Here is a 23,593-nt window from a genome sequence, read left to right on the forward strand (position 1 = left end):
GAGCTGCGTGTCCAGCGAGGACCAAGGGTAACATTCAAGATGGTTGTCGATACCTTCAAATTCTTTGTAGTACTTAACTTGTTGAAGTAATGAAATCATTTCATTTTTACTCTCAGTTGTTCCTGGCATCTCCAAGCCTGAATGCTTGAAACTGCAGTGAGCAAAACAGTTCTGAATTGTCTTGCTGCATATTTCCCACCAACTATCAGTGACAAAAATCACTGCTTTTTGAACACAAACACATGCAAGTGACAGTGTCTAAAAACTGTTTGCTGTAAGCACGATGTGGTGTCTAATGGCCACAGAAATGTACACAACTGACTCTAATTAGAAACCATTTGGCAACAGTCTCCTATTCCAATTAAGTGGCATTGTGTCCCAAATAAGCAAAAGGAATCCTGACTATTTTCTTCATCAGTTTTTGTTCTTAAAGGTTTGTCCCAAATAAGCGGCTGTCCCGATTAACCATTGGCTCAATTAGCCAGAATCCACTGTATTTGTATATCTCCATCTAAATATTTCTAATGATTCAGCCTCCACTCGCCTGTGGGGCAAAGAATTCCAGAGGTTCACTATTCTGCAGGCAGAGTTTGTTTTTCACAGTCAGAGTCCCCATCCCTTGGCTATTGATGTTGGAATTGGTTTATTATTGTCACATGTACCTTATACAATGAAAAGTTTGTCTTGCATTCTGTTCATACAGATCAGATTATTACACAGTGCATTGAGGTAGAATAAGTTTAAAAGTTCAAAGAAGTTTATTATCAAAGTGTGTGTGTACGTATGTATGTATGTGTATATATATAGTAACCATATACACCCCTGATATTCATATTCTTGTGGGCATACTCAGTAATTCCATAAAAGAATCAATGAAAGACTGCGCCAACTTGGGTGTTCAACCTGTGTGCTGAAGATAGCAAACTGCAAATACAAAAAGAAGAAATAATACTAATAAATAAGCAATAAATATCAAGAATGTGAGATGAGGAGTCCTTGTAAGTGAGTCCATAGGTTGTGAGAGCGTTTCAATGATGTTGAGTGAAGTTATCCCCACTGGTTCAAGAGCTTGATGGTTGAGGGGTAGTAACTGTTCCTGAACCTGGTGGTGTGAGTCCTGAGGCTCCAGTACCCACCTTCCTGATGGCAGCAGTGCGAAGAGAGCGTGAACTGGGTGGAGGGGTTCCCGATGGTGAATGTTGCTCTCCCATGATAACGCTTTGTGTAAGTGAGCTCATTGGTGGGGAGGGCCTGTGATGTACTGGGCAGTATCCACTACTTTTTGTAAGACTTTCCATTCAAGTGCATTGGGTGTTTCCATACCAGGCTGCGATGCAACCAGTTAATATACTCTCCACCACACATCTGTAGAAGTTTGTCAAAGTTTTAGATGTCATGCCAGATCTTCACAAACTTCTAAGACAGTAGAGGCACTGCCATGCTTTCTTTGTAATGGCCTTGTGTGCTAGGCCTAGGACAGGTCCTCCAAAATTTAAGTTGCTGACCCTCTCCACCTCTGATGAGGAATGGCTCATGGACCTCTCATCGTCATTTTAGTTCTTGGCACCATTACTAACTGCAGTTCCCTATTCCCTCTCTCAATGGCAAGATCTATTTCTGTTATGCACAGTGACTCAAACTCAAACTACACACGAACTACTCATTGCCACTGTGCTGGGCTCTACTATCCCAGGAACTGCTCATTACCACTATGCACTGCTCATTACCACTATACAGGGTCCTACCATCCCAGGAACTGCTCATTGCCACTATGCAGGGTCCTACCATCCCAAGAACTGCTCATTACCACTATGCAGGGTCCTACCATCCCAGGAACTACTCATTGCCACTGTGCTGGGCTCTACCATCCCAGGAACTGCTCATTACCACTATGCAGGGTCCTACCATCTCAGGAACTGCTCATTGCCACTGTGCTGGGTCCTACTATCCCAAGAACTGCTCATTACCACTATGCAGGGTCCTACCATCCCAGGAACTACTCATTGCCACTGTGCTGGGCTCTACCATCCCAGGAACTGCTCACTGCCACTGTGCAGGGTCCTACCATCCCAGGAACTGCTCATTGCCACTGTGTAGGGTCCTACCATCCCAGGAACTGCTCATTGCCGCTGTGCAGGGTCCTACCATCCCAGGAACTGCTCATTGCCACTGTGCAGGGTCCTACCATCCCAGGAACAGCTCATTGCCGCTGTGCAGGGTTCTACCATGTTTTATTATTCAGCATGGACCTTCATTACTCTGGGAGGACTGCTCACATCTGTAGATTTGGAGAAGTCCAAGGCAAGCATAGTCATGGGGATGAGACATCTAGTTATATTCTCAGAATGTCCTGCCCCAACAGAGATGAGTTGTGTGTCAGTGTGAGATCTTGTAGGCCGCTCCCATCATCTGAAAGCTTTGATGGTTCTGGCCCAGTTTGTGTGTTCTGTAGTTGTGCCTGTCAGTTGGACCTTTTCAACAGTGGGAATCAGTGAATTGAATGGGTGGAGTTCTGGTGAGGTGACGGTGATGGGCGAGATTTCATGTGGGATTCTGCATTGTGAATTAGCCCACATCCTTCATTTTCCCTAAGGGGTTTTCCAGAGTATTCCCAGTCAAACACATGACAAAGACTTTATTCGTTCCTCTGCTTGGAAGGAGGAAGTTCCCCATGGAATTGACCCTGATGAAGGGTCTCGGCCCAAAATGTCTCTCCAAAGATGCTGCCTGACCTGCCGAGTTTCTCTGGCATTTGTGTGTATTGACTTTAATTTGTTGTGTCTCTTGTTTCAGTCTGGACCAGGATCAGAAGGAACAGTTGATTGAGGTGATTGAGAAGCTGCTGGCCGACAAAACCACGGTGAGGAGAAGGAGCTGGATCACTCTCTCGTCCACATTTGGAGTTGTCTATCCTGCACCATTTCCCCACATCTTGAGCCACCTGTCATGTAGCATGTACTTCCATATTTGTATCATCCATTACTGTCACATCTAGAGTCTACCTTTCTTTAATATATTCACAGTTCGTATTTCTGAAGACACTTACCACATCCACATCTGGAGCCACCCCTTCCTGCTCTCTGTGATTTTTATTAATGACTTGGATGAGAAAGTGGAACGGTGGAATTAGTAAGTTTGCAGACGATATGAAAGTTGGTGGTGCTGTGAGTAGTGTAGAAGGCTTGTAGGTTCAAACAGGACATTGACAGGATGCAGAGCTGAGAAGTGACAGATGGGTTCAATCCGATAAGTGTGAAGTGGTACACTTTGGAAGGTCAAACTCGGAGGCAGAATACAGGATCCTTAATGGTGTGGAGCAACAGCAGGATCTTGGGGTCCACATCCATAGATCCCTCAAAGATGCTGTGCAAGTTGATAGGGTGGTTAAGAAGTTATGTGGTGTGTTGGCCTTCATTAGTTGGGAGATTGATTTCAAGAGCTGTGAAGCTGTGTTACAGATAGACCACACTTGGAGTATAGTGTGCAGTTCTGGTCAGCTCATTATAGGGAGCATGTGGAAGCTTTAGAGAGGATGCAGAGGAGATGTACCAGGATGCTGCCTGGATTTGAAAGCATACCTTCTGAAGAAAGTTTGAGCAATCTAGGGCTTTCCTCTTTGGAGGATGAGAGGCTACTTGATAAGGGTGTATAAGATGCTAAGAGACATAGGTGGGATGGAGAACCAGTGCCTTTTTCCCATGTCAGACGTGGCAAATAGAGGGAACAGAATTTTAAGAAGATTGGAGGAAATAATAGGGGATGTCAGAGGTAGGACTTTTACAAAGAGGGGGTGAGTGCATGGAACACGCTGCCGGGGGTGTTGGTAAGGGTAGATACACTCGGGACATTTGAGAGGCTCTTGGACACATGGATGAAAGAAAAATGTTCTGTTCTATGTCCTATATTCATGGTTTCCTACATCTGCGGTTGTCTTCCTGCTACCATTCATTACTGCCACATCTGGAATCAATTCTGCATGACATTTGCCACAATTGTTCTCTACATTTCTCATATACAGTATAATTCACCATGTCCTGATCTGATGTCATCCTTCCTGTGCTTACATCTGGAATCACTAATTGTGCTGAATTAGTGGTCGTGTTTATTGTAGTGATCATTGTTCCCACATCTGGAATCACCTTCCTTGTGTACTCGCCATATCCATGTCTGGATTATCATTTCCTATTCTCTAAAGATATATTTGTGAACTTCCTTGGAATCTTATTGCATGTCTCACTGACAGTGCAGCAGTTCCGTGCTGATCAGGCAGTCCCATCAACACAAACCTATTGTGGCTGGAGCATTTGACTTCAGTTTAAGACTCTGTAAACCAAAATGCTAGAGATGGCAGAGGTGAACATGAAGCTGTGGCCACTCTGCCCGTCAGTTTTGTACTATTTATTTTAAAGCCATTTTGTTAGACCCACTCTCCTTTCCTTTTTTTCCCTGCTGTGTATTTAACCATTTCTTGTCAATTGAGTTTTAAACACCATGTGTCTCTCTCGTACAGAAAAACTGGGTTTCCAAGCTCATCTTAATCTGGCACTTTAGGGACTTTGGCCGTGCCATTTTGGGAGATTTCCTGGATTGTTGGATGTTACTCCCATTGATAGTTCGGCACACCTTAATTCCCATTTGCTACATGTTACACAGCAGTACGACGACATTTTCAGAGAGTTCAAAGGCAGTAGGAAACAAAACTCGGTTTGTATGTAGACACAAAAGAGAAGCAGACAATGGAACCTGGAGCCAGAAGCAACTGTCGGAGGAAGCCTGCAGGTCAGAGAAATGGGCAGTCAGCATTCTGAATGTGGCATTTTCTGATTGTTGTTCCCAGCCTTCACAGTGGCTCGAGCCACGTGCCCAGCCCATCCTCCGGACCCTGACCCTGACTCTGACGCTGACCCTGGCTCCATACCCCGGCTCACATTCCATACCACTGAGTGAGCTGGATACTGCGTTTATGCTGCCTGACCTGCTGAGTTCCTCCAGCACTTTGTGTCGCTTCTGATCCCAGCATCTGCACTCATTTGTATTTTCACTGGATAATCGAGGGAGTGCTTAGACAGTTAACGGGACAACCCTGAGGGAGAGGACAGGCTAATGGGGTCTCAAACACATATAACACAGAAGTTGACCCTTCAGTCCATCTATTCCCTGCTGACCATCACGCATCTAATTTCACCCTAAACCCATTTTTTATTCCCTCTCCCCTACATTCCCCTTAACTACCTCCAGATTCTACCTGGTGTTTTGCAGCAGACAATCAACCTATTAAGCCACATTTCTTTGGAATGTGGGAGGAAACCAGAGCACCCAGAGGAAACCTGTGCAATCACAGGGAGAGCCTGTAAACTCCACTCAGACAGCACCGACGTTCAGAATTGACTTTGGATCTCTGGAGCTGCAAGACACCAGCTCTACCACTGTGCCACAAGGAGGCCATATTGTTTTGGGGAAACAAGTAGACCATATTTTGGTCTACATACTTTGGTAGGACTAATCAAAAAAGGACATACATGGTAAATGGTAGGGCATTGAGGAATGCAGTAGAACAGAATGATCTAGGAATAATGGTGCATAGTTCCCTGAGGAATCTCATATGGATAGGGTGGTGAAGAAAGCTTTTGGTAAGCTGGCCTTTATAAATCAGAGCATTGAGTATAGGAGTTGGGATGTAATGTTAAAATTGTACAAGGCATTGGTAAGGCCGAATTTGGAGTATTGTGTACAGACCTGGTCACCAAATTATAGGAAAGATGTCAACAAAATAGAGAGAGTACAGAGGAGATTTACTAGAATGTTACCTGGGTTTCAGCACCTAAGTTACAGAGAAAGGTTGAACAAGTTAGGTCTTTATTCTTTGGCGCATAGAAGGTTGAGGGGGGACCTGATAGAGGTATTTAAAATTATGAGGGGGATAGATAGAGTTGACGTGGATAGGCTTTTTCCATTGAGAGTAGGGGAGATTCAAACAAGAGGACATGAGTTGAGAGTTAGGGGGCAAAAGTTTAGGGGTGACACGAGGGGGAACTTCTTTACTCAGAGTGGTAGCTGTGTGGAACGAGCTTCCAGTAGAAGTGGTAGAGGCAGGTTCGATATTGTCATTTAAAGTAAAATTGGATAGGTATATGGACAGGAAAGGAATGGAGGGTTATGGGCTGAGTGCAGGTAGGTGGGACTAGCTGAGAGTAAGCGTTCGGCATGGACTAGAAGGGCCGAGATGGCCTGTTTCTGTGCTGTAATTGTTATATGGTTATATGTGGTTGTATTAGGATTAATTCACATATTCATTTTCCTGATACAAGAGACTGCAGATGGCTGCAATCTGGAACAACAAATGATCTGCTGTAGGAACTCAGCAGGTTAAGCAGCATCTCGGGGGGGTAAGAACTGTCAATGTTTCAGGGTTGAGACCTAAAATAGACAATTTCCTTAATCCTCACAGATGTTGCTTGACCAGCAGAGTTCGTCCAGCAGATTATTATTTAATGTAACGGACACCAGGCAAGTCAGACATGTCCAGAGTGAGCAGGCTTTTCCCGTATATAAATAAATAGAGTTTACAGGAAAATGAAGAGTCTCCTTGCCTGGGTGTCTGTGCCCCGCAGTTCACAGGGTCTAGTCAGCAAGTCACTGAGGTTTGGGTTGTTAACACCAGCGACAGTCATGGGTTAAAGTTGCTCCCTGTCTGCCTGTTCGTAGCTGGTCGCTGGGAGTGTGGTGATGGCTTTCGAAGAGGTTTGCCCCGAGCGCATCGACCTCATCCACAAGAACTACCGGAAGCTGTGTAACCTGCTGATCGACGTGGAGGAGTGGGGCCAAGTGGTCATCATCAACATGCTGACTCGATACGCTCGGACTCAGTTCCTCAACCCTAACCACAATGTGAGTGCTCCATCCGCGCCCTCCGCTCTCCCTCCGTCCGCGCCCTCCGCCCTCCCCTCCCTCCCAACCCAGCCAATCCTCAGTGTAGCTCACTTCATGCATTTGATAGTCATTGCCTGCTGTCGAGTTCATTGTCATGTGCACAAGTGCGGTAGAAGTACAGGGTGAGTGGAAAAACTTGTTTGCAGCAGCATCTCAGGCAGACAGTGCACAAACTATAAACTGTACATGAATTGTGAAGTAAATTACACTAGACAGGAAAAACAAACTGAAAAACAAAGTAGTAGTTCAAAAACAAACCTGAGAAAAGTCCGTGGTGGTGCAAGAGGTGGTCTGAGGTAGTGTATGAAGGGCATGTGTGATGGCTCGGGATTCCTAGATGAATGAGGGAGAATCTCATTGAAACCTGCCAGATAATTAAAGACCTAGATAGTGAGGATGTTTTAGATAGTGGGGGAGTCTAGGACCTGGGTGCACAGCCTCAGAGTAGAATGGAATTCATTGCCACAGATGGCTGTGGAGGCCAAGTCGCTGGGTATATTTAAAGCAGAAACTGATGGGGTCTTGATTAGTAAGGGTATTAAAGGTTACAGGGAAAAGGCAGGAGAATGGAGTCGAGAGGGAGAATAGATCAAACGTGATTGAATGGGGGAGCAGATACAGGGCTGAATGGCCAGTTCTGCTCCCTGTCTTGTGGTCTTCGAGTGCACCATTGCTGCGGTAGGATTAGGGTTGTGCAGGGCAGTTCAGGAACCTGATTGGTACAGTTTGTAATTGGCAGTGTAGTTAACTCCAGAGAAGTGGCAGGGTTTTGAAGCCTTGCCTCAGTGAGTCAATGCAACGCTTATGATTGATCAGGACTTGCTGCTCACACCAGCGTTGTTTCCCCGTAACCCACACTGACGGTGGTTTCTTTTTGAATTATTATCAGAATCTGTTTCATCATCACTCACATATTTCATGAAATTTGTTTTTTTTTGCGGCAGCAGTACAGTACAAAACATAGAATTACTACAGTACTGTGGAAGAGTCTTAGGCACCCTAGCTATGTGTTTTGCACAGTATTGTATGTAATCTGCAATTCCACCTCACAGTTGCCTGTACAATCCTTTAGTTAATCACACATCTCCCTGTAAGATCCATCAGTTTACCGCACACTGAACATCATAGGACTCACCAATAACGATGCCATTTTGTCCCCGTTCACTGTGGCCAGGAGAACTTACTGGAAGACAATACAGAGAAAGCCTTTTATGGCTCAGATGAAGAAGATTCCAAGCAGGAGGAAGTGGATCCATCTGTGCTTCCCAAGCGGAAACCCTACGTGATGGATCCGGACCATCGCCTGCTCCTTCGGAACACCAAACCCCTTCTCCAGAGCCGGAATGCTGCGGTAAGTTGGAACCCATTTCCCAGGAGAAAAGCTGTTGGTACGGAACCTGCTCACAGTGAAGGTTGATTTCTTGATGTGCAGTTTAATTTCATCTGATCCAGTCTGTTTGATTTAACTGTGCGATCCGTGTACCCGGAGCCCTGAGTGCTACACAGTGCTGTGTCTCTCTCCAATTCTTCTTCCCAAATGCCTTCCACTTCCACTTCCATAACGTAGAACAATACAGGCCATTCAGCCCACAATGTTGTGCCAACCCTTAAATCCTGCCTCCCATATAACCCCCCCCCCACCTTAAATTCCTCCATATACCTGTCTCGTAGTCTCTTAAATTTCACTAGTGTATCTGCCTCCACCACTGACTCAGGCAGTGCATTCCATGCACCAACCACTCTCTGAGTAAAAAACCTTCCTCTAATATCCCCCTTGAACTTTACTCCCCTTACCTTAAAGCCATGTCCTCTTGCATTGAGCAGTGGTGCCCTTGGGAAGAGGCGCTGGCTGTCCACTCTATCTATTCCTCTTAATATCTTGTATACCTCTATCATGTCTCCTCTCAACCTCTATAAAGCCCTAGCTCCCTTAAACTCTGATCATAATGCATGCTCTCTAAACCAGGCAGCATCCTGGTAAATCTCCTCTGTACCCTTTCCAATGCTTCCACGTCCTTCCTATAGTGAGGCAACCAGAACTGGACACAGTACTCCAAGTGTGGCCTAACCAGAGTTTTATAGAGCTGCATCATTATCCCGTGACTCTTAAACTCTATTCCTCGACTTATGAAAGCTAACACTCCATAAGCTTTCTTAACAACCCTATCTACCTGTGAGGCAACTTTCAGGGATCTGTGGACATGTACCCCCAGATCCCTCTGCTCTTCCACACTCCCAAGTATCCTGCCATTTACTTTGTACTTTGCCTTGGAGTTTGTCCTTCCAAAGCTCACATTTCTCCACGTTGAACTCCATCTGCCACTTCTCAGCCCACTTCTGCATCCTATCAATGTCTCTCTGCAATCTTCAACAATCCTCAACAGTATCCACAACACCACCAACCTTTGTGTCGTCTGCAAACTTCCCAACCCACCCTTCTACCCCCACTTCCAGGTCGTTAATAAAAAGTAGAGTTCCCAGAACAGATCCTTGTGGGGCACCACTAGTCACAGCCCTCCAATCTGAATGTACTCCCTCCACCACGACCCTCTGCTTTCTGCAGGCAAGCCAATTCTGAATCCACCTGGCCAAACTTCCCTGGATCCCATGTCTTCTGACTTTCTGAATAAGCCTACCGTGTGGTACCTTGTCAAATGCCTTACTAAAATCCATGTAGATCACATCCACTGCACTACCCTAATCTATATGCCTGGTCACCTCCTCAAAGAACTCTATCAGGCTTGTTAGACACAGTCTACCCTTCACAAAGCCATGCTGACTATTCCTGATCAGATCATGATTCTCTAAATGCCCATAGATTCTATCTGTAAGAATCTTTTCCAACAGCTTTCCCACCACAGTCATAAGGCTCACTGGTCTATATTTACCCGGACTATCCCTACTACCTTTTTTGAACAAGGGGACAACATTCACCTCTCTCCAATCCTCCGGTACCATTCCTATGGACAACGAGGACATAAAGATTCTAGCCAGAGGCTCAGCAATCTCTTCCCTCACCTTGTGGAGCAGCCTGGGGAATATTCCGTCAGGCCCCAGGGACTTATCCGTCCTAATGTATTTTAACAACTCCAACACCTCTTCTCCCTTAATATCAACATGCTCCAGAACATCAACCTCACTCATATTGTCCTCACCATCATCAAGTTCCCTCTCATTGGTGAATACCGAAGAGAAGTATTCATTGAGGACCTCGCTTACTTCCACAGCCTTCAGGCACATCTTCCCACCTTTATCTCTAATCGGTCCTATCTTCATTCCTATCAACCTTTTGTTCTTCACATAATTGAAGAATGCTTTGGGGTTTTCCCTTACTCTACTCGCCGAGGCCTTCTCATGCCCCCTTCTTGCTCTCCTCAGCCCCTTCTTAAGCTCCTTTCGTGTTACCCTATATTCCTCAATAGACTCATCTGATCCTTGCTTACTAAACCTCACATATGCTGCTTTCTTTCATCTGACTAGATTCTCCACCTCACTTGTCACCCATGGTTCCTTCACCCTACCATTCTTTATCTTCCTCATTGGGACAAATTTATCCCTAACGTCCTGCAAGAGATCCCTAAGTATCAACCACATGTCCATAGTACATTTCCCTGCAAAAACATCATCCCAATTCACACCCGCAAGCTCTAGCCTTATAGCCTCATAATTTGCACTTCCCCAATTAAAAATTTTCTGTCCTCTCCGATTCTATCCTTTTCCATGATAATGTTGAAGGCCAGGGAGCAGTGTTCACCATCCCCCAGATCCTCACCCACTGAGAAATCTGTGACCTGACCTGGTTCGTTACCTAATACTAGATCTAGTATGGCATTTCCCCAGTCAGTCTGTCAACATACTGTGACAGGAATCCGTCCTGGATGCACTTGACAAACTCTGCCCCGTCTAAACCATTGGAACTAATCAGGTGCCAATCAATATTAGGGAAGTTGAAGTCACCCATGATAATAACCCTGTTATTTTTGCCCCTTTCCAAAATTTGCCTCCCAATCTGCTCCTTGGTATCTCTGCTGCTACCAGGGGGCCTATAGAATACTCCCAATAGATTAACTGCACCCTTCCTGCTACATTACCCACCCTTTCTGTAGCTGTAATGCCACCCCTCCCCCCCCATACCTTTTAAAGCACTGAAATCCAGGAATATTGAGAATTCATTCCTGCCCTGGTGCCAATCAAGTCTCAGTAATGGCCACTACATCGTAATTCCATGTATGTATCCAAGCACTCAGTTCATCACCTTTGTTCCTGATGCTTCTTGCATTGAAGTACACGCAATTTAGCCCTTCTGCCTTACTACCTTTACACCCTTTATTCTATTTCTCTTTCCTCGAAGCCTCTTTATAGGCTAGATCTGGCTTTACTTCATGCACTATACTTGCAGCTCTCGCATGACCTTTATCCTCCTCCACCTCACTATCTGCTCTAACACTCCGGTTCCCCTCCCCATGCAAATCCAGTTTAAACCCCCAGGAGCAGCACTAGCAAGCCTTCCCGCAAGGATGTTAGCCCCCTCCAGTTCAGGTGCAACCTGTCCCGTCGGAACAGGTCCCACCTTCCCTGGAACAAGGCCCAATTGTCCAGAAACATGAAGCCCTCCCTCCTGCACCAACTCCTTAGCCACATATTTAGCTGCATTATCTTCCTATTTCTGGCCTCAGTAGCACGTGGCACGGGTAGCAATCCTGAGATTGCAACCCTGGAGGTCCTGTCCTTCAACTTTGCACCTAATTCCCTAAATTCTCTTTGCAGGACGACCTCCTCCTTCCTATCCACGTCATTGGTCCCTATACGGACCATGACATTTGGCTGCTCACCCTCCCTCTTGAGGATACTGAGAACTTGATCCGAGATATCGCAAACCCTGGCACCAGGGAGGCAACAGACCATCTGGGATTCTCGATCTCTTCCACAGAACCTCTTATCTGTCCCCCTAACTATCGAATCCCCTATCACTACTGCTGTCCTCTTTTCCCTCCTTCCCTTCTGAGCTGAGGGTCCAGTCTCGGTGCCACTTGTCCCTGGTAGGTCGTCCCACCAACAGTATCCAAAACGGTATACTTATTATTGATGGGAACGGCCACAGGGGTGCTCTGCTCTTTCTGTCTATTCCCCTTCCCTCTCCTGACTGTCACCCAGCTACCTGTCTCCTGACTCTTAGGGGTGACTATCTCCCTGTAACTCCTGTTTATTTCTGCTTCTGCCTCCCGAATGATCCAAAGTTCATCCAGCTCCAGCTCCAGTTCTGTAACTCAGTTTGTCAGGAGCTGCAGCTGGATGCACCTTTTACAGGTGTAGTCATCAGGGACAATTGTGCTCGCCCTGACTTCCCACATACTGCAAATGGAGCACTCGACTGCCCTAACTGCTGCCTCCATTACCTACTCCTAAGCTAATTAGATCAATTAAAGGAGCTTACCCGACCTTACCTCACTGGGAGCAAGCTCGTCCTCAGCCTCTGCTCGCCGAAGCCTCTCGAGCCAAAGCCTTCCTACTCCGTTGCCCACTCTGCTAATCTGCTCGCTTTTTAAACTCTTGCGCTAATCTCAGAGGCCAACCTTCATGCGCTTGCGCAGTTGTGCCCCGTTCAAACTGCTGAAGAAATAACCTTTAAAATGTTTTAATTGATGTTTTTAGTGAAATTAGGGTTTCTTTTTGCTAGATTTAAGCAGGTTTTTCATAAATGGAATCTCTGTTCCACCTTGCTCTATGCTATGTCAATTGGATCCAAAGTATCCTCTTGTGTCCCATTCCGTTACACTCTGTTTCATCCTATCTTATCCTGTTCTATCTCATCCTATTTTGCGATTCTCAAAAGGGGGGGGGGGGTGACTTTGCACCCTTCTGCCCATCAGAGTTGCTCCTCATTCGTAACACCCCCATCCTTCTAAGAATTTTCACCCAAAAGGGGAAAATTAACTAATACAGAGTCTTACAGAATTTCAGAATCTAACACAATACAAAAGAGTTTTCACTACAGAGTAATACAGTTATACATTCAATTTAGCATCTAAACAGTTAGTGATTACATTGTCACTTCCTTTAATATCTTAATATCTTGTACCTTAATAAATTCCTGTAGCATCAGACTCCAATTTAATAACCACTTATTTTTTTATTCCTTTTCTTCAGCAAAAACAAAACTTAAGGGTTGTGATCTTAAGTATATAATACAAAATGTGAACCAATACATGTGTGATTATTCTGTAGTACATTACAAAAGTTTATTCAAATACTAATCTTTATTTTACTTTTAAACTTAACAGTCAATCTTCCATGGTGTTGTCTTTATTATTTACATGCTTTGTCGAAATCCCTTAAAACCAGATCCTGTTATTTAAAGTGGCATTTTTCAACCTTCGCCTCTTTTCCACTTAACTCTCACGTGGTTAGCCTGCTCACCAGTATGGAATAGGCTTTTGCATACTCCTTTCATAGGAGTTATTTTATCAACAATATTTTCCAAACTTAGCCCATCTTCTGAACTACCACACAATTCTTTAGTTTTAAGCAGGTCATTAATTTTATCTTCAGGGCCCTTCATTCTATTAGTTTTCAGTTTAATATCTGCAAGCGATCCCTCTTTGTCCAAACAACACTTCAAATTCTGCCTCTTCACAGCACACCCTTGAATAACATTAGCAAGTGGGGTACCTTTACATTCCAAATCAAACTGTAATTGATTCGCAGGCACCTTGTTAACAAGCCATTATTCCTTCAGCCTGGTTACTGCTTCTGAAACCAATCCAGACTTTAAATTTTCTTTATTCAATTTAGGAACTACACTTTTCCCTTCTTCAATAATAATATCCACATCACCACCTTTTATCTCCTCACTAACTTTTAACACACCTTCTAACACAAATAACTGGGAATTCTCACTTCCTACTAGTACCAAGGTTAACCCATTCTTCACTGAACCAAGTCCATCTGACCCAAAAGGACTGCATTCCTTTTCAACTAAATCAGATACGTCAGACTTTTCCTGAGTTTCATTACTAGGTTCAGTACCATGTGCATCCACATCTTGAACACACTCAGATGGGACATCTGCCTCTTCCAGGCTTTCAATACCTGTCCCCTTTTCAAATTATAAGTTCCCCTGATCCTCCCAATTACTCTCTGGGCAACTCCCTTCCGGAGTAAACTCAACCCTGCGGGTTAAAACAACCTCATCTGCTAACCCAGCAGACTCCTTCAAGGTAATGGCATCCTTTTCATCTAGGACTGCCCTTATATCATTATCGGGAACACATTTAAATTCTTCAACTTCTTCAAACAGTTCTGTCAAGCCAGACAGATCATCCAGGTCCAACCCTGGACCTTCTAACAGCCTTATCTATTTCTCATTTTTACTCCTTGCCTCTATAAATTTCCTCCTGGCTAAGGGTAGGTCTACCTCCTCTCCTTTACTCTCTTTCACCTCCCTATTCTCCGTTTTACCATCCCCTAACCCCTCTTGGTACAGGATCGGTAAAAACGTCTCAGCCAAATCGACACTGGACTGATTTAAACTGGTCTCTTTCTCAGCTGCCTTTCTCGACATGCTGAGAGTGATCGCGCATGCGGGATAGATCTTGAAACCTCGGGGCGGGTCCTCAGCCTTCACAGGCTTGCTTGTCAGCTTCCTTGCTGAACACACTTCACCACCTGCTAAATCGTTACCAAGAAGGACGTCCATGCCTTCTCTTGGTAATTCTGACCGTACCCCTATTTCAACTGGTCCAGATACCAGATCACAATTTATAATGATCCCATGCAAAGATACAGCTTCTGTCCCTTTTCCTATGCCTCTCAAAACTACCTCTCCAGTCTCAGGACCAAAATCTAGTACCTTACCAAGAATCAATGACTGCTCAGCTCCAGTATCTCTCCAGATCCGCACTGGTGTTTCTCCCTCTTTCACAGACACGGTCCCTTCTGAAATAAATTTCTCAGGCCCCTCTCGTATTTTATCTACCTGGGGCTTTCTCGTCGTTTTGCTGATCGACACAATACACCCTGTAGGGACTGCTGCGTTCCCTTTTCCTGTCTCCTTCCTCGGAGCAAAGCACTTAGATGCATTATGATCAACCTTTCCACAATTAAAACAGGTCAAGCCAGGAACCCTCCTGCCAGCTTGCCTTTCTTCCTCCTTACTTTTACCACTAGCTCCCGGCTGAATTTCTGCCTCAGCCGGCAGGCTTTCTCTACCGTTCCTATGGTCTTTCTGGTAACTCTTATTCGAGGAAAACTTTGTCTTGTGGGTTAGGGCATATTCATCTGCGAACCTGGCAAATTCTGATATGGACTTATTCGGCTTCTCGTTCAAATACATCCGGATATCATCCGAAACACAACCTTTAAATTCCTCAATCAGAATTAACTCCCTGAAATGCCAAAAATCCTCTTCCACCCTTTCTGCCGCACACCGGCAATCCAAGAGCACACCCTTCTCATAGGCAAACGCTGCATACGTCTGATTACACACTTGCTTTAAATCTCTGAACTTTTGTCTATGTGCCTCAGGTACCAATTCGTAAGCCCGAAGAATGGCCTGTTTTACTTCCTCATAATTCTCATACTCCTCCTCTTCCACAGACAACACCGCATATGCTCGTTGTGCCTTCCCTTTTAACACACTTTGTAACAACGCCACCCACTGATCTCTGGGCCACTTCTGATTCACTGCCACCTTTTCAAAATGCAAGAAATAACTATCAACATCCATCTCCTCGAACGGAGGTACTAACCTAAACTCCCTACTAACATTAAACCTCTCCTCTCGGTCTGCCCCTTGAACCCTTCTCTCTTGCTTTAACTTCTCCATGTCCAGCTCATGCTGCCTCTGTTTCTCCTTCTCCCTTTCAGCTCTTTCATGCTCCCTCTGCTTTTCAGCTCTTTCCTTCTCCTTTTCAGCTGCTTCCAGCTGTTTTAACCTAATTTCATGCTCCCTCTTCGCCTCTAACTCCTTTAGCTGGAGCTCATACTCCCTTTTCTTCTGTTCCAACCTTAATTTTTCCAACTCTAACTGAGCCGTCCCAATAGCTGGTACCTTTTCAGGGGTAGGTTCCACTACCTCAGCCGAAAACACCTCCTTATTAACATAATACTGAGCTATGGCCCTCTGTATCTCCCACTTTTTCATTGACGACTTCACCTCTGTGAGTTTTAATCTTTTCGCAATATTTACCAAGTCCGACATTGTGGCATCCTCTAACGCCTCCGGAGTCGGGTTTTTTGTAAATTCGTCTACGTCCATCTTTGCTGGTTTCCCGTCTGGTTACCCACGCAACCAGATCCAAGTCTGGACTTAAAAGCCCGATTCCCTGGCCCTCCAATTTCGCCTCAAATCCCGGACGAGCCCCCAAGTTGTTACGAACACCGTAACTGGGTATCTTACCAGCAAAGATAGGAGTATCCGTTGGAGTCTGGTGATACTATTTTTAACAGTATTTATTAGTAAAAATACACAAAAATAATATCAATGTAAATATACAGATATATACGTCATCAATACTAAACCTAAAAGTGCGGGTATAATAATAATCAATAAGAAATAAGCTCTATCGTTGTCTAGAGGATAATGAATTGTCCGATGGAAATATAAAGTTCAGTTCAGTTCATGCAGGCTGCGGTAGTTGTTGATCACTGTGTTGCAATTGTTGGAGGGAGAGAGAGAGTAACAGCTATTGACTTACCGACTTTCCTTTTACGATCTTGATCCGTCGATGTGTTGTTGTTGTGGCCATTCACATATGACCCCTCCGTCCTTTAGCTAGACCGTTCCGTGGAGGACTCATCACCCAGGCAAGGGTGGACACACACACAAGCCCCCACCGGTCTCGTAGCGACTCTCCTGGTGTGTCTGAGGGGTGTTCCCCAGACCCTACTTTTATCCCCACTCACGGGGTCTCAGGTGTCAATCAGGTTGGGATGATGCAACACATCAACCAGACCACTCTGGTTGCCCCCTGAGGGGTTTCAATGAATAGCACAGTACTCAATACACAATCCTTCTCCACGAGACAATAGCAGTAATCTCTCTTTTCGTCAATAGGAGACATTCCAACCTGTGGCTTCTCTCTCATCAATTTTTCATGAGCGTTGTCAATAACAACTGCCCTTGCTGTTATCTCTTTCATTTCTTTGGTATCAGACCCGAAATAATAGCGATTTTGCGATTCTCAAAAGGGGGGGGGGCGACTTTGCACCCTTCTGCCCATCAGAGTTGCTCCTCATTCGTAACACTATCCTGTTTTTTATGTCCTGTTCCCTCACCTCATTCCATCCAATCTTATCCCACCCTGTCCGATGCTCTTCCACTCCAGCTAGTTCCCTCCCATTCTATGCAATCCCCTTACATTCCGGCTAGTCCCCTCCTGTTCTGTCCAATTCCCTCCCATTCCATTCCATCCCATCCCAATCTGATTTCATTGCAGCCTTTCCCATTCCACTATCTGACTCCATCCTGCTCAGATATTCCCAATGAAAATCACATCCTCAGACTTGCTGTGCGAACGAGAAGCCAGACCAGAACCAAGAGAGTGGGAATGCCCATTAGATTGGGTGACAGAATTGTCCATCCGGAGCAAGAAATGAGCATCAGCTGGAAAAGTTGGAACTGGCTGGGGCTGGGCAGAGGGGACCCTCAGTTGTTAAACTGAGATCACCAGAAGCCCTGGTCCATCAGTTGTCTCCCAGTGAAGTGATGCACATTCCATACCCTGAGCTCACAGCCTGGCCCTCTCTCTAGCAGCTCCGTGTAAATGGACGCGGGAGTCCCAGGAGCCATTAGCCATGAGATTAGCTTCCTGCATGAGAGCCCAGAGTCCTGGGCTATTGATCTATGGATACAAGTTCAAATCCCATCAGGTCATCTGGGAGTTTTAAATTTAAGTAAATGCATACAATTATAATAATTAGAGTCAGTAGTTTCTATGTTCAATTATTGCTTTACAAACTTGGCTGTTTCACTTGATGCCCTTTAAGGGAGGAAATCTACTGTCCTTGAGAAAAGCCAAGTTTATTGTCAGGTGCGCTAGCATAGTGAGGGTACACTGCAGTGAAAGACTTACAAGCAGCATCACAGGCTGCAGACAACATACTACATATAAATCGCACATCAATCATTCAAGGCAGTGAGGAGAGAGAGAAGAAAAGACTGCAAAAAAAAAGTTTAGCACAAAATTAACAGACAAAAGCAGAGACAAGTCTGTGGAAGTGCAAGAGGTGATCTGTGGTGCTCCACTGCTGAGGTAGGGTTGGGTTGTGCAGGTCAATTTAAGAACCAGTTGGTGGAGGAAGGTAGCTTCTCCTGAAACTGGTGGTGAGTCACTAAGGCTCCTGTACCACAAAGTACATTTATCATCAAAGTATGTGTGGAGTCCTGAGACTCGTCTTCCCACAGACAGCCACAAAACAGAGGAACACCACAGAACTCCTTTAAAGAAAAACATCAAACCCCTGCCCCCACGCACAAAAAAAACACAAATCGTGCAAATGGGAACAAAAATAAAGAATGAAAAACACAGAATATAAAACACAAAATCGAAAAGGTCCAGGCACCTTCAGTTCAGCTCAGTCCGTTATTTGCAGGCCGCCCTGATTCAAAATGGCAAGAAAAAAAGGAGGGACCAGAAACACATCGTAACGTGAACTTGAACTACAAACTGCTTTGATTAAACCTTGCCCAAGGACCAGGACTCCAGCACTATCCTCCAACAGCATCGAGGGGGAGAGAGAGAGAGACTGTCACATGCAAACACCTTCCGGCAGCAGTGGGCAAGAGGCTAGTAGACGGTGCCGAATATCCGCTTGCCTACCGCATACACCTCGATGATTTCAGTCTTCCTCGGTGCTTTAATTGGCAAGATCAGCATTAAATGGAGTTGATCATGGGCTTGTGCCCCATCTCCAGGCTTCTTGGCCTGGAGTTTGCACGCTTTGCTTCAGAGACAGTAGAGCGCCAGATTGCTCAATCAGACTGAAAGCACACCACCAGAATGTAGATCACAGTATCCAACAGTAGCAGAACCACATTTGAACAAAAAAGATGATGTAAAAGAAGTAGTTTTGTGAACCATCTGAAGGATGTCGCACTTGGTCGTGATGTTCACTGGCGCCATCCTCTGGCCAGCGGTAGCAGTGACAAGAGGGCATGACCCGGGTGGTGAGAATCTTCGATAGATGCTGCCTTCTTGAGGCAGGTGCTTCCTGTAGATGCTGCCAGTGGCAGGTAGATCTGCTCTGAAACGAGAAAATCTGCAGATGCTGGAAATCCTGCCGAAGGGTCTCGGCCCTAAATGTCGGCCGCACTCTTTTCCATGGATGCTGCCTGGCCTGCTGAGCTCCTCCAGCATTTTGTGTGTTACATAGACCTGCTCTGGTTCGAATGTGACTCCAGACTCTCCAGTTAGGCGGAAACTGTCTCTGTGGAAATGGTCACTGTGCACAGGAGATGATCAGGAACGTGCACTAAATCCTGGCCTCTCGGGTGACAACCACACACTGTGAATGCAGGAGAAAATGGATTAACAGAGTGGGCATGAGAAGTATTAAACAGGAAGAAGACACTAGGCCCCTTCTGGCTGTTGCAGTCAGACCATGATGGACCTTTTCCTCTCGGCACCAGTCTCCTGTGCTATCTCCTCAATTCCCTTACTCAATAAACACTTTCTGTTCATGCAATTTGCAGTGAGCCCTTAACTTTAGTGTATCTAACATTCCATGGTTTGCAGTTTACGTCTAGCTGGACAGTAAAAGGTGCCGGCTGAGCTAATGTCAGACTGAGAGTTCCCATGACATCCAGATGTTAATGTGGCAGCTCCTCTGTGCTGTCCAGATGTGGTCCCCAGGATGGGCTGGCCTTCACAACTGCCACAATGCCAGTTCTTGCATTGCTTGTGACCTGTCTTGAGTGATTATAACAGTGTTCCATTCCTGTTTATTACACTTCACACACTGAGCTTTCATTCAACTTCCATACGTCCATTAAAATGGTATTTGTGGTTTTCAGGATTCGCAGTAGTTTCCATAATGCATCTTGTATCAAGGTTAAACAGTTACTGCGAGTCAGGTATTAAGTCTGCCAGCAAATCAATGTGCGGACACAATACAAACAGAATTTAAGTCTTTCCAGACTCGCTTTCAGTTTCTGGTGGCTGGTACAGGGGTTTCTGCAGGTGCTGCAAGTCCGAAGTGGCACAACAAAATCCCGGAGGAGCTCAGCAGGTCAGGAAATGAATAAACAGTCGACACTTCGTCAGGACTCCGGAGCTGCTGATTTCCTCTGGCGTTTTGTGTGTGGTTGAGGCCAGGACTAGGCAGGGTTGTGGGCTGTGAGTAGGAGACATCCATTGACCTGGAGGAGGTTGGAGGGGCTGGTGTGGAGAAGGTGGGAGGAGGAGGAGGATTGTTCCATTAGACTCAGCTGTGCTTCTTGGCTGCTGGAGGGAGGGCTGCCCCTTTGAGAAGGGGAAGGGAGGGTGGGAATCACAGATGGGTAGGCTGTCTGTCAGCTCCAAGGTAGCAGAGAGCTGAGGCAATGTAACATCTGGGCAGCAGAGAACACAGGGCACTGGGAATTCCAGGGCTGTTTCTGGGAATACCAGGAGCTGGTATTAGGACACAGAAGTTTATACAGGAATGCTCTCAGCAAGCACCAAAGCTGCCAAGGACAGGCATGAGAAAACCTGCGAACAGACAGTGGGATGATTGGGTGTTGTTGCAGGGAATGCCAAGAGCAGAGATTGAGGAAGTAGGAGCATTTACTGGAAACCTGGAGCAGACACTGGGAATACCAGAAGTAGTGAATGGGAATGTTGGGAGGCATCTCGGGTAAGTTGGGAACAGTTAGTGAATACTGGGAACTGAGGCCCGGAATATTGGGAACAGTCGCTGGGGTTATGGGAATGTATGGTGGTAGATTGGGAGCAGAAAATGGAATACTGGGATTGAACAGTAGGCGATTGGGGACAAATGTGGAGACTGGGAATACTGGGTGTGAGACATTGGGAATACTGGGCATGGACTAGAACAAACAGTGGAAGGAAGATTGAGGGCAGATACTGTGAAATCAGGAGTTGGGAATACAGGAGTGAATCTGACTGAGCTGCCCCCTGACCATGACTGGCCCCTCACTGTTGGCTGCTCCCACAGGTGGTGATGGCCGTGGCCCAGCTCTACTTCCACCTAGCACCCAGGGCAGAGGTCGGAGTCATCGCCAAGGCCTTGGTCCGTCTGCTGCGGAGCCACAGGTACAGGTGGGGGAGGGGTGGAGGGAGGGGAGGTGGGCGGTTGTCTGGAGACAGAACCATCCAGCAGGCAAGGGGGCAGAATTGACCCCCACCCCTCCCCACCCCCATCAGTGCTACTCTGACCAGGGGCTTCTCTCCCTCCGAGATTCCCCCACTCACCTGTCAGGAATGGGGTTAGAACAGATATGAGGTGAGAATACATTGGGATGGCTGTTTTGGTCAGTTTGTGCCACTCCTGAGACCGTACGGTCAGATTACCTCCCCCCTCCTCCCGGGGCTGTACAGTCAGACTGTCCTAGTCCAAAGCTGTTTAGTCAGATAACACCCCCCCCCCCCCACCCAGGGGTGTACAGTCAGTTTGTCCTACTCCTAGCGCTGTACAGTGAGACTACACCCTCCCTCTGCCCCAGGGCTTTACAGTCGGACTACCCCCCCACCCCACCCCAACCTGGGATCTACAACCAGACTTGAGTGCTCTGTACTGTTGTGCTGTACTGTCAGGCGAAACCTTTCAGTGGTACATTGCCAGACTAAATCAACCCCCAACACACACAGCCTCACTGGCCCTGAAGCCAGCCCCAGCCCCAGCCCCAGCTCATGATGGAGTGAACAGCTGGAAGCACACAATCAGAATGACCCACCCACGAGCTATATACTCACAATCTACAGGCAAACCGACCTGGAGAAAGACAGGGTTCAGCCAATGGAACGGCGTTTAGAGTCCCATTCACTGTCCAGCCTCCTCCTGGTTCCAGTGCTGTTGGTGAGGAGGCTTCCCCTGACTCCCCTCCCCAGCTCGGAATGATCAAACCAACCACCCCTACCCTGCTGGCGGCTGGAGGAGAGGCTTCAAACCACCCAGACCCCTCCTGGTGCCTCTATCTCACAGCCCTCTCTCATCATCATCGGAACAATTCCTACCTTCTTCAGTGACCGAGGGAGACCTGTGCTGTTTGTCCTCACTCCTCTGCCCCCTTCTACACTACCAGTCCTCACTGCTCCACCACCACCCCCCAGCACCTTTCATTTGCAGTGGCACAGCTGTTAAAGCCACTGCCTCGCAGAGCCAGAGACCCAGGTTCGATCTGAATCACAGTGCTGACTGCGTGGAGTTTGCACGTTCCCCCTGTGAGCAGCAGGGTTACTCAGGTTACTCCACACATCCCAAAGATTGGTGGGTTAGTTGACCTCTTTAAATTGCGCCTGGTGTGTGCATGAGTTGGGGAGATGTTTGGAACATGCAAGAGAGTTGCACTGAAATGAGGAGCGGTAGAGATTGATGGGATTTCTCTCCAGGGGCTAGCATGAGCCTTGTGGGCCAAAGGGCCTCCTCCTGTGATGTGCGTCAACCCCTTCATAGCCACTCTCATAATTGGGACAGCTCCCGCCCTCTTCAGTGAGCAAGGGAGACCTGCACTGCTTGTCCCTCCTCCCCTGTCCTCATCTGTACTGTTGATGTTGATGTTGTTGGGGTCCAGGAGATGGATGGATTGTGGATGTAAATCCTCCTCCTCCTGTTCGTTGCGGGAGCAATCCCACTAAGCAAGCTCCCACTTCCACATTCCCTAAGCAAGACAGATGCTTGCATTTGTAGAATGGCTTTCACAACCTCCGCGCTCCCGCCAAATGCGCTGCACCAGCTGGGGTCTTCTGACAGATCACGTCATCGGCAACACCGCACCCAATCTGTACACAGCAAGATCCCTCAAACTGTGCCATGGCAACAACCCACACTGTTGGTGCAGATACAGGCAGTTTCCAGGAGGACAGGGAGAGCTCCCAAGCTCTAGAGTACTGTCGAGGGATCTCGGTCCGAATTGACCGAGCATTCCCTGTGTTCTCCTTACTTGGAGCATAGATAGTCCGAAGTTGTGGCATGCGTGCTTGGGGTGTGGGGGCCACGGCTCGTTCACATGTGCTCACTGCCTCTTCCCCTCTGACTTTCCACATAGTGAGGTGCAGTACGTGGTTCTGCAGAACATCGCCTCCATGTCAATCAAGCGCCGGGTGAGTCACTACCCTGATCGTTCGTGCTGAAGTGGAGATAAGTCTCTGTCAGTCTGATGGGATTATTTTGTGGGTTATTGAACATTATTCTGTTTACCAGCGATCTTCGCCTGACTGTTAACTCCTGATTGTGAGGGAGGCCTGACGTAGGGAGTTAAGTCAGCTTTGCGAAGGGATGCAGCAGGTAGTGCAGCTGCCTCACTGCTTCTGCAGCCTGGGTTCAATCCTGATCTCCGGGCGATGTCCATGTGGTTTGCACTCTCCCCGTTGTGTCCTCCACTTACCTCCCAAGTTTGAAAGTTACAGCATAATTAGCCACTGTAAGTTTCTCGTGGTATGCAAAGAGTTGTGGAAACTGCGGGTGGGGGGGGGGGTGTTGATGGGAATGTGGGGAGAATAAATGG

The 23,593-nt window shown here is 46.6% G+C and overlaps 1 protein-coding gene across 8 annotated transcripts in view; it reads left to right on the forward strand.

Annotated features, from left to right (window-relative positions):
- Nucleotides 1-23,593, forward strand: part of ap3b2 (adaptor related protein complex 3 subunit beta 2) — a 183,766-nt gene that overhangs the window by 81,275 nt on the left and 78,898 nt on the right. For all 8 annotated transcript variants that reach the window (XM_073024951.1, XM_073024953.1, XM_073024952.1 and 5 more), the window contains exons 6-10: nt 2,794-2,860; nt 6,706-6,888; nt 8,105-8,281; nt 21,085-21,182; nt 23,135-23,189. In XM_073024951.1, coding sequence (XP_072881052.1) covers nt 2,794-2,860; nt 6,706-6,888; nt 8,105-8,281; nt 21,085-21,182; nt 23,135-23,189 — 580 coding nt within the window. The remainder of the gene's footprint in view (nt 1-2,793; nt 2,861-6,705; nt 6,889-8,104; nt 8,282-21,084; nt 21,183-23,134; nt 23,190-23,593) is intronic.

Source organism: Hemitrygon akajei, chromosome 21 (assembly GCF_048418815.1).
Source record: "Hemitrygon akajei chromosome 21, sHemAka1.3, whole genome shotgun sequence".
Taxonomy (NCBI): domain Eukaryota; kingdom Metazoa; phylum Chordata; class Chondrichthyes; order Myliobatiformes; family Dasyatidae; genus Hemitrygon; species Hemitrygon akajei.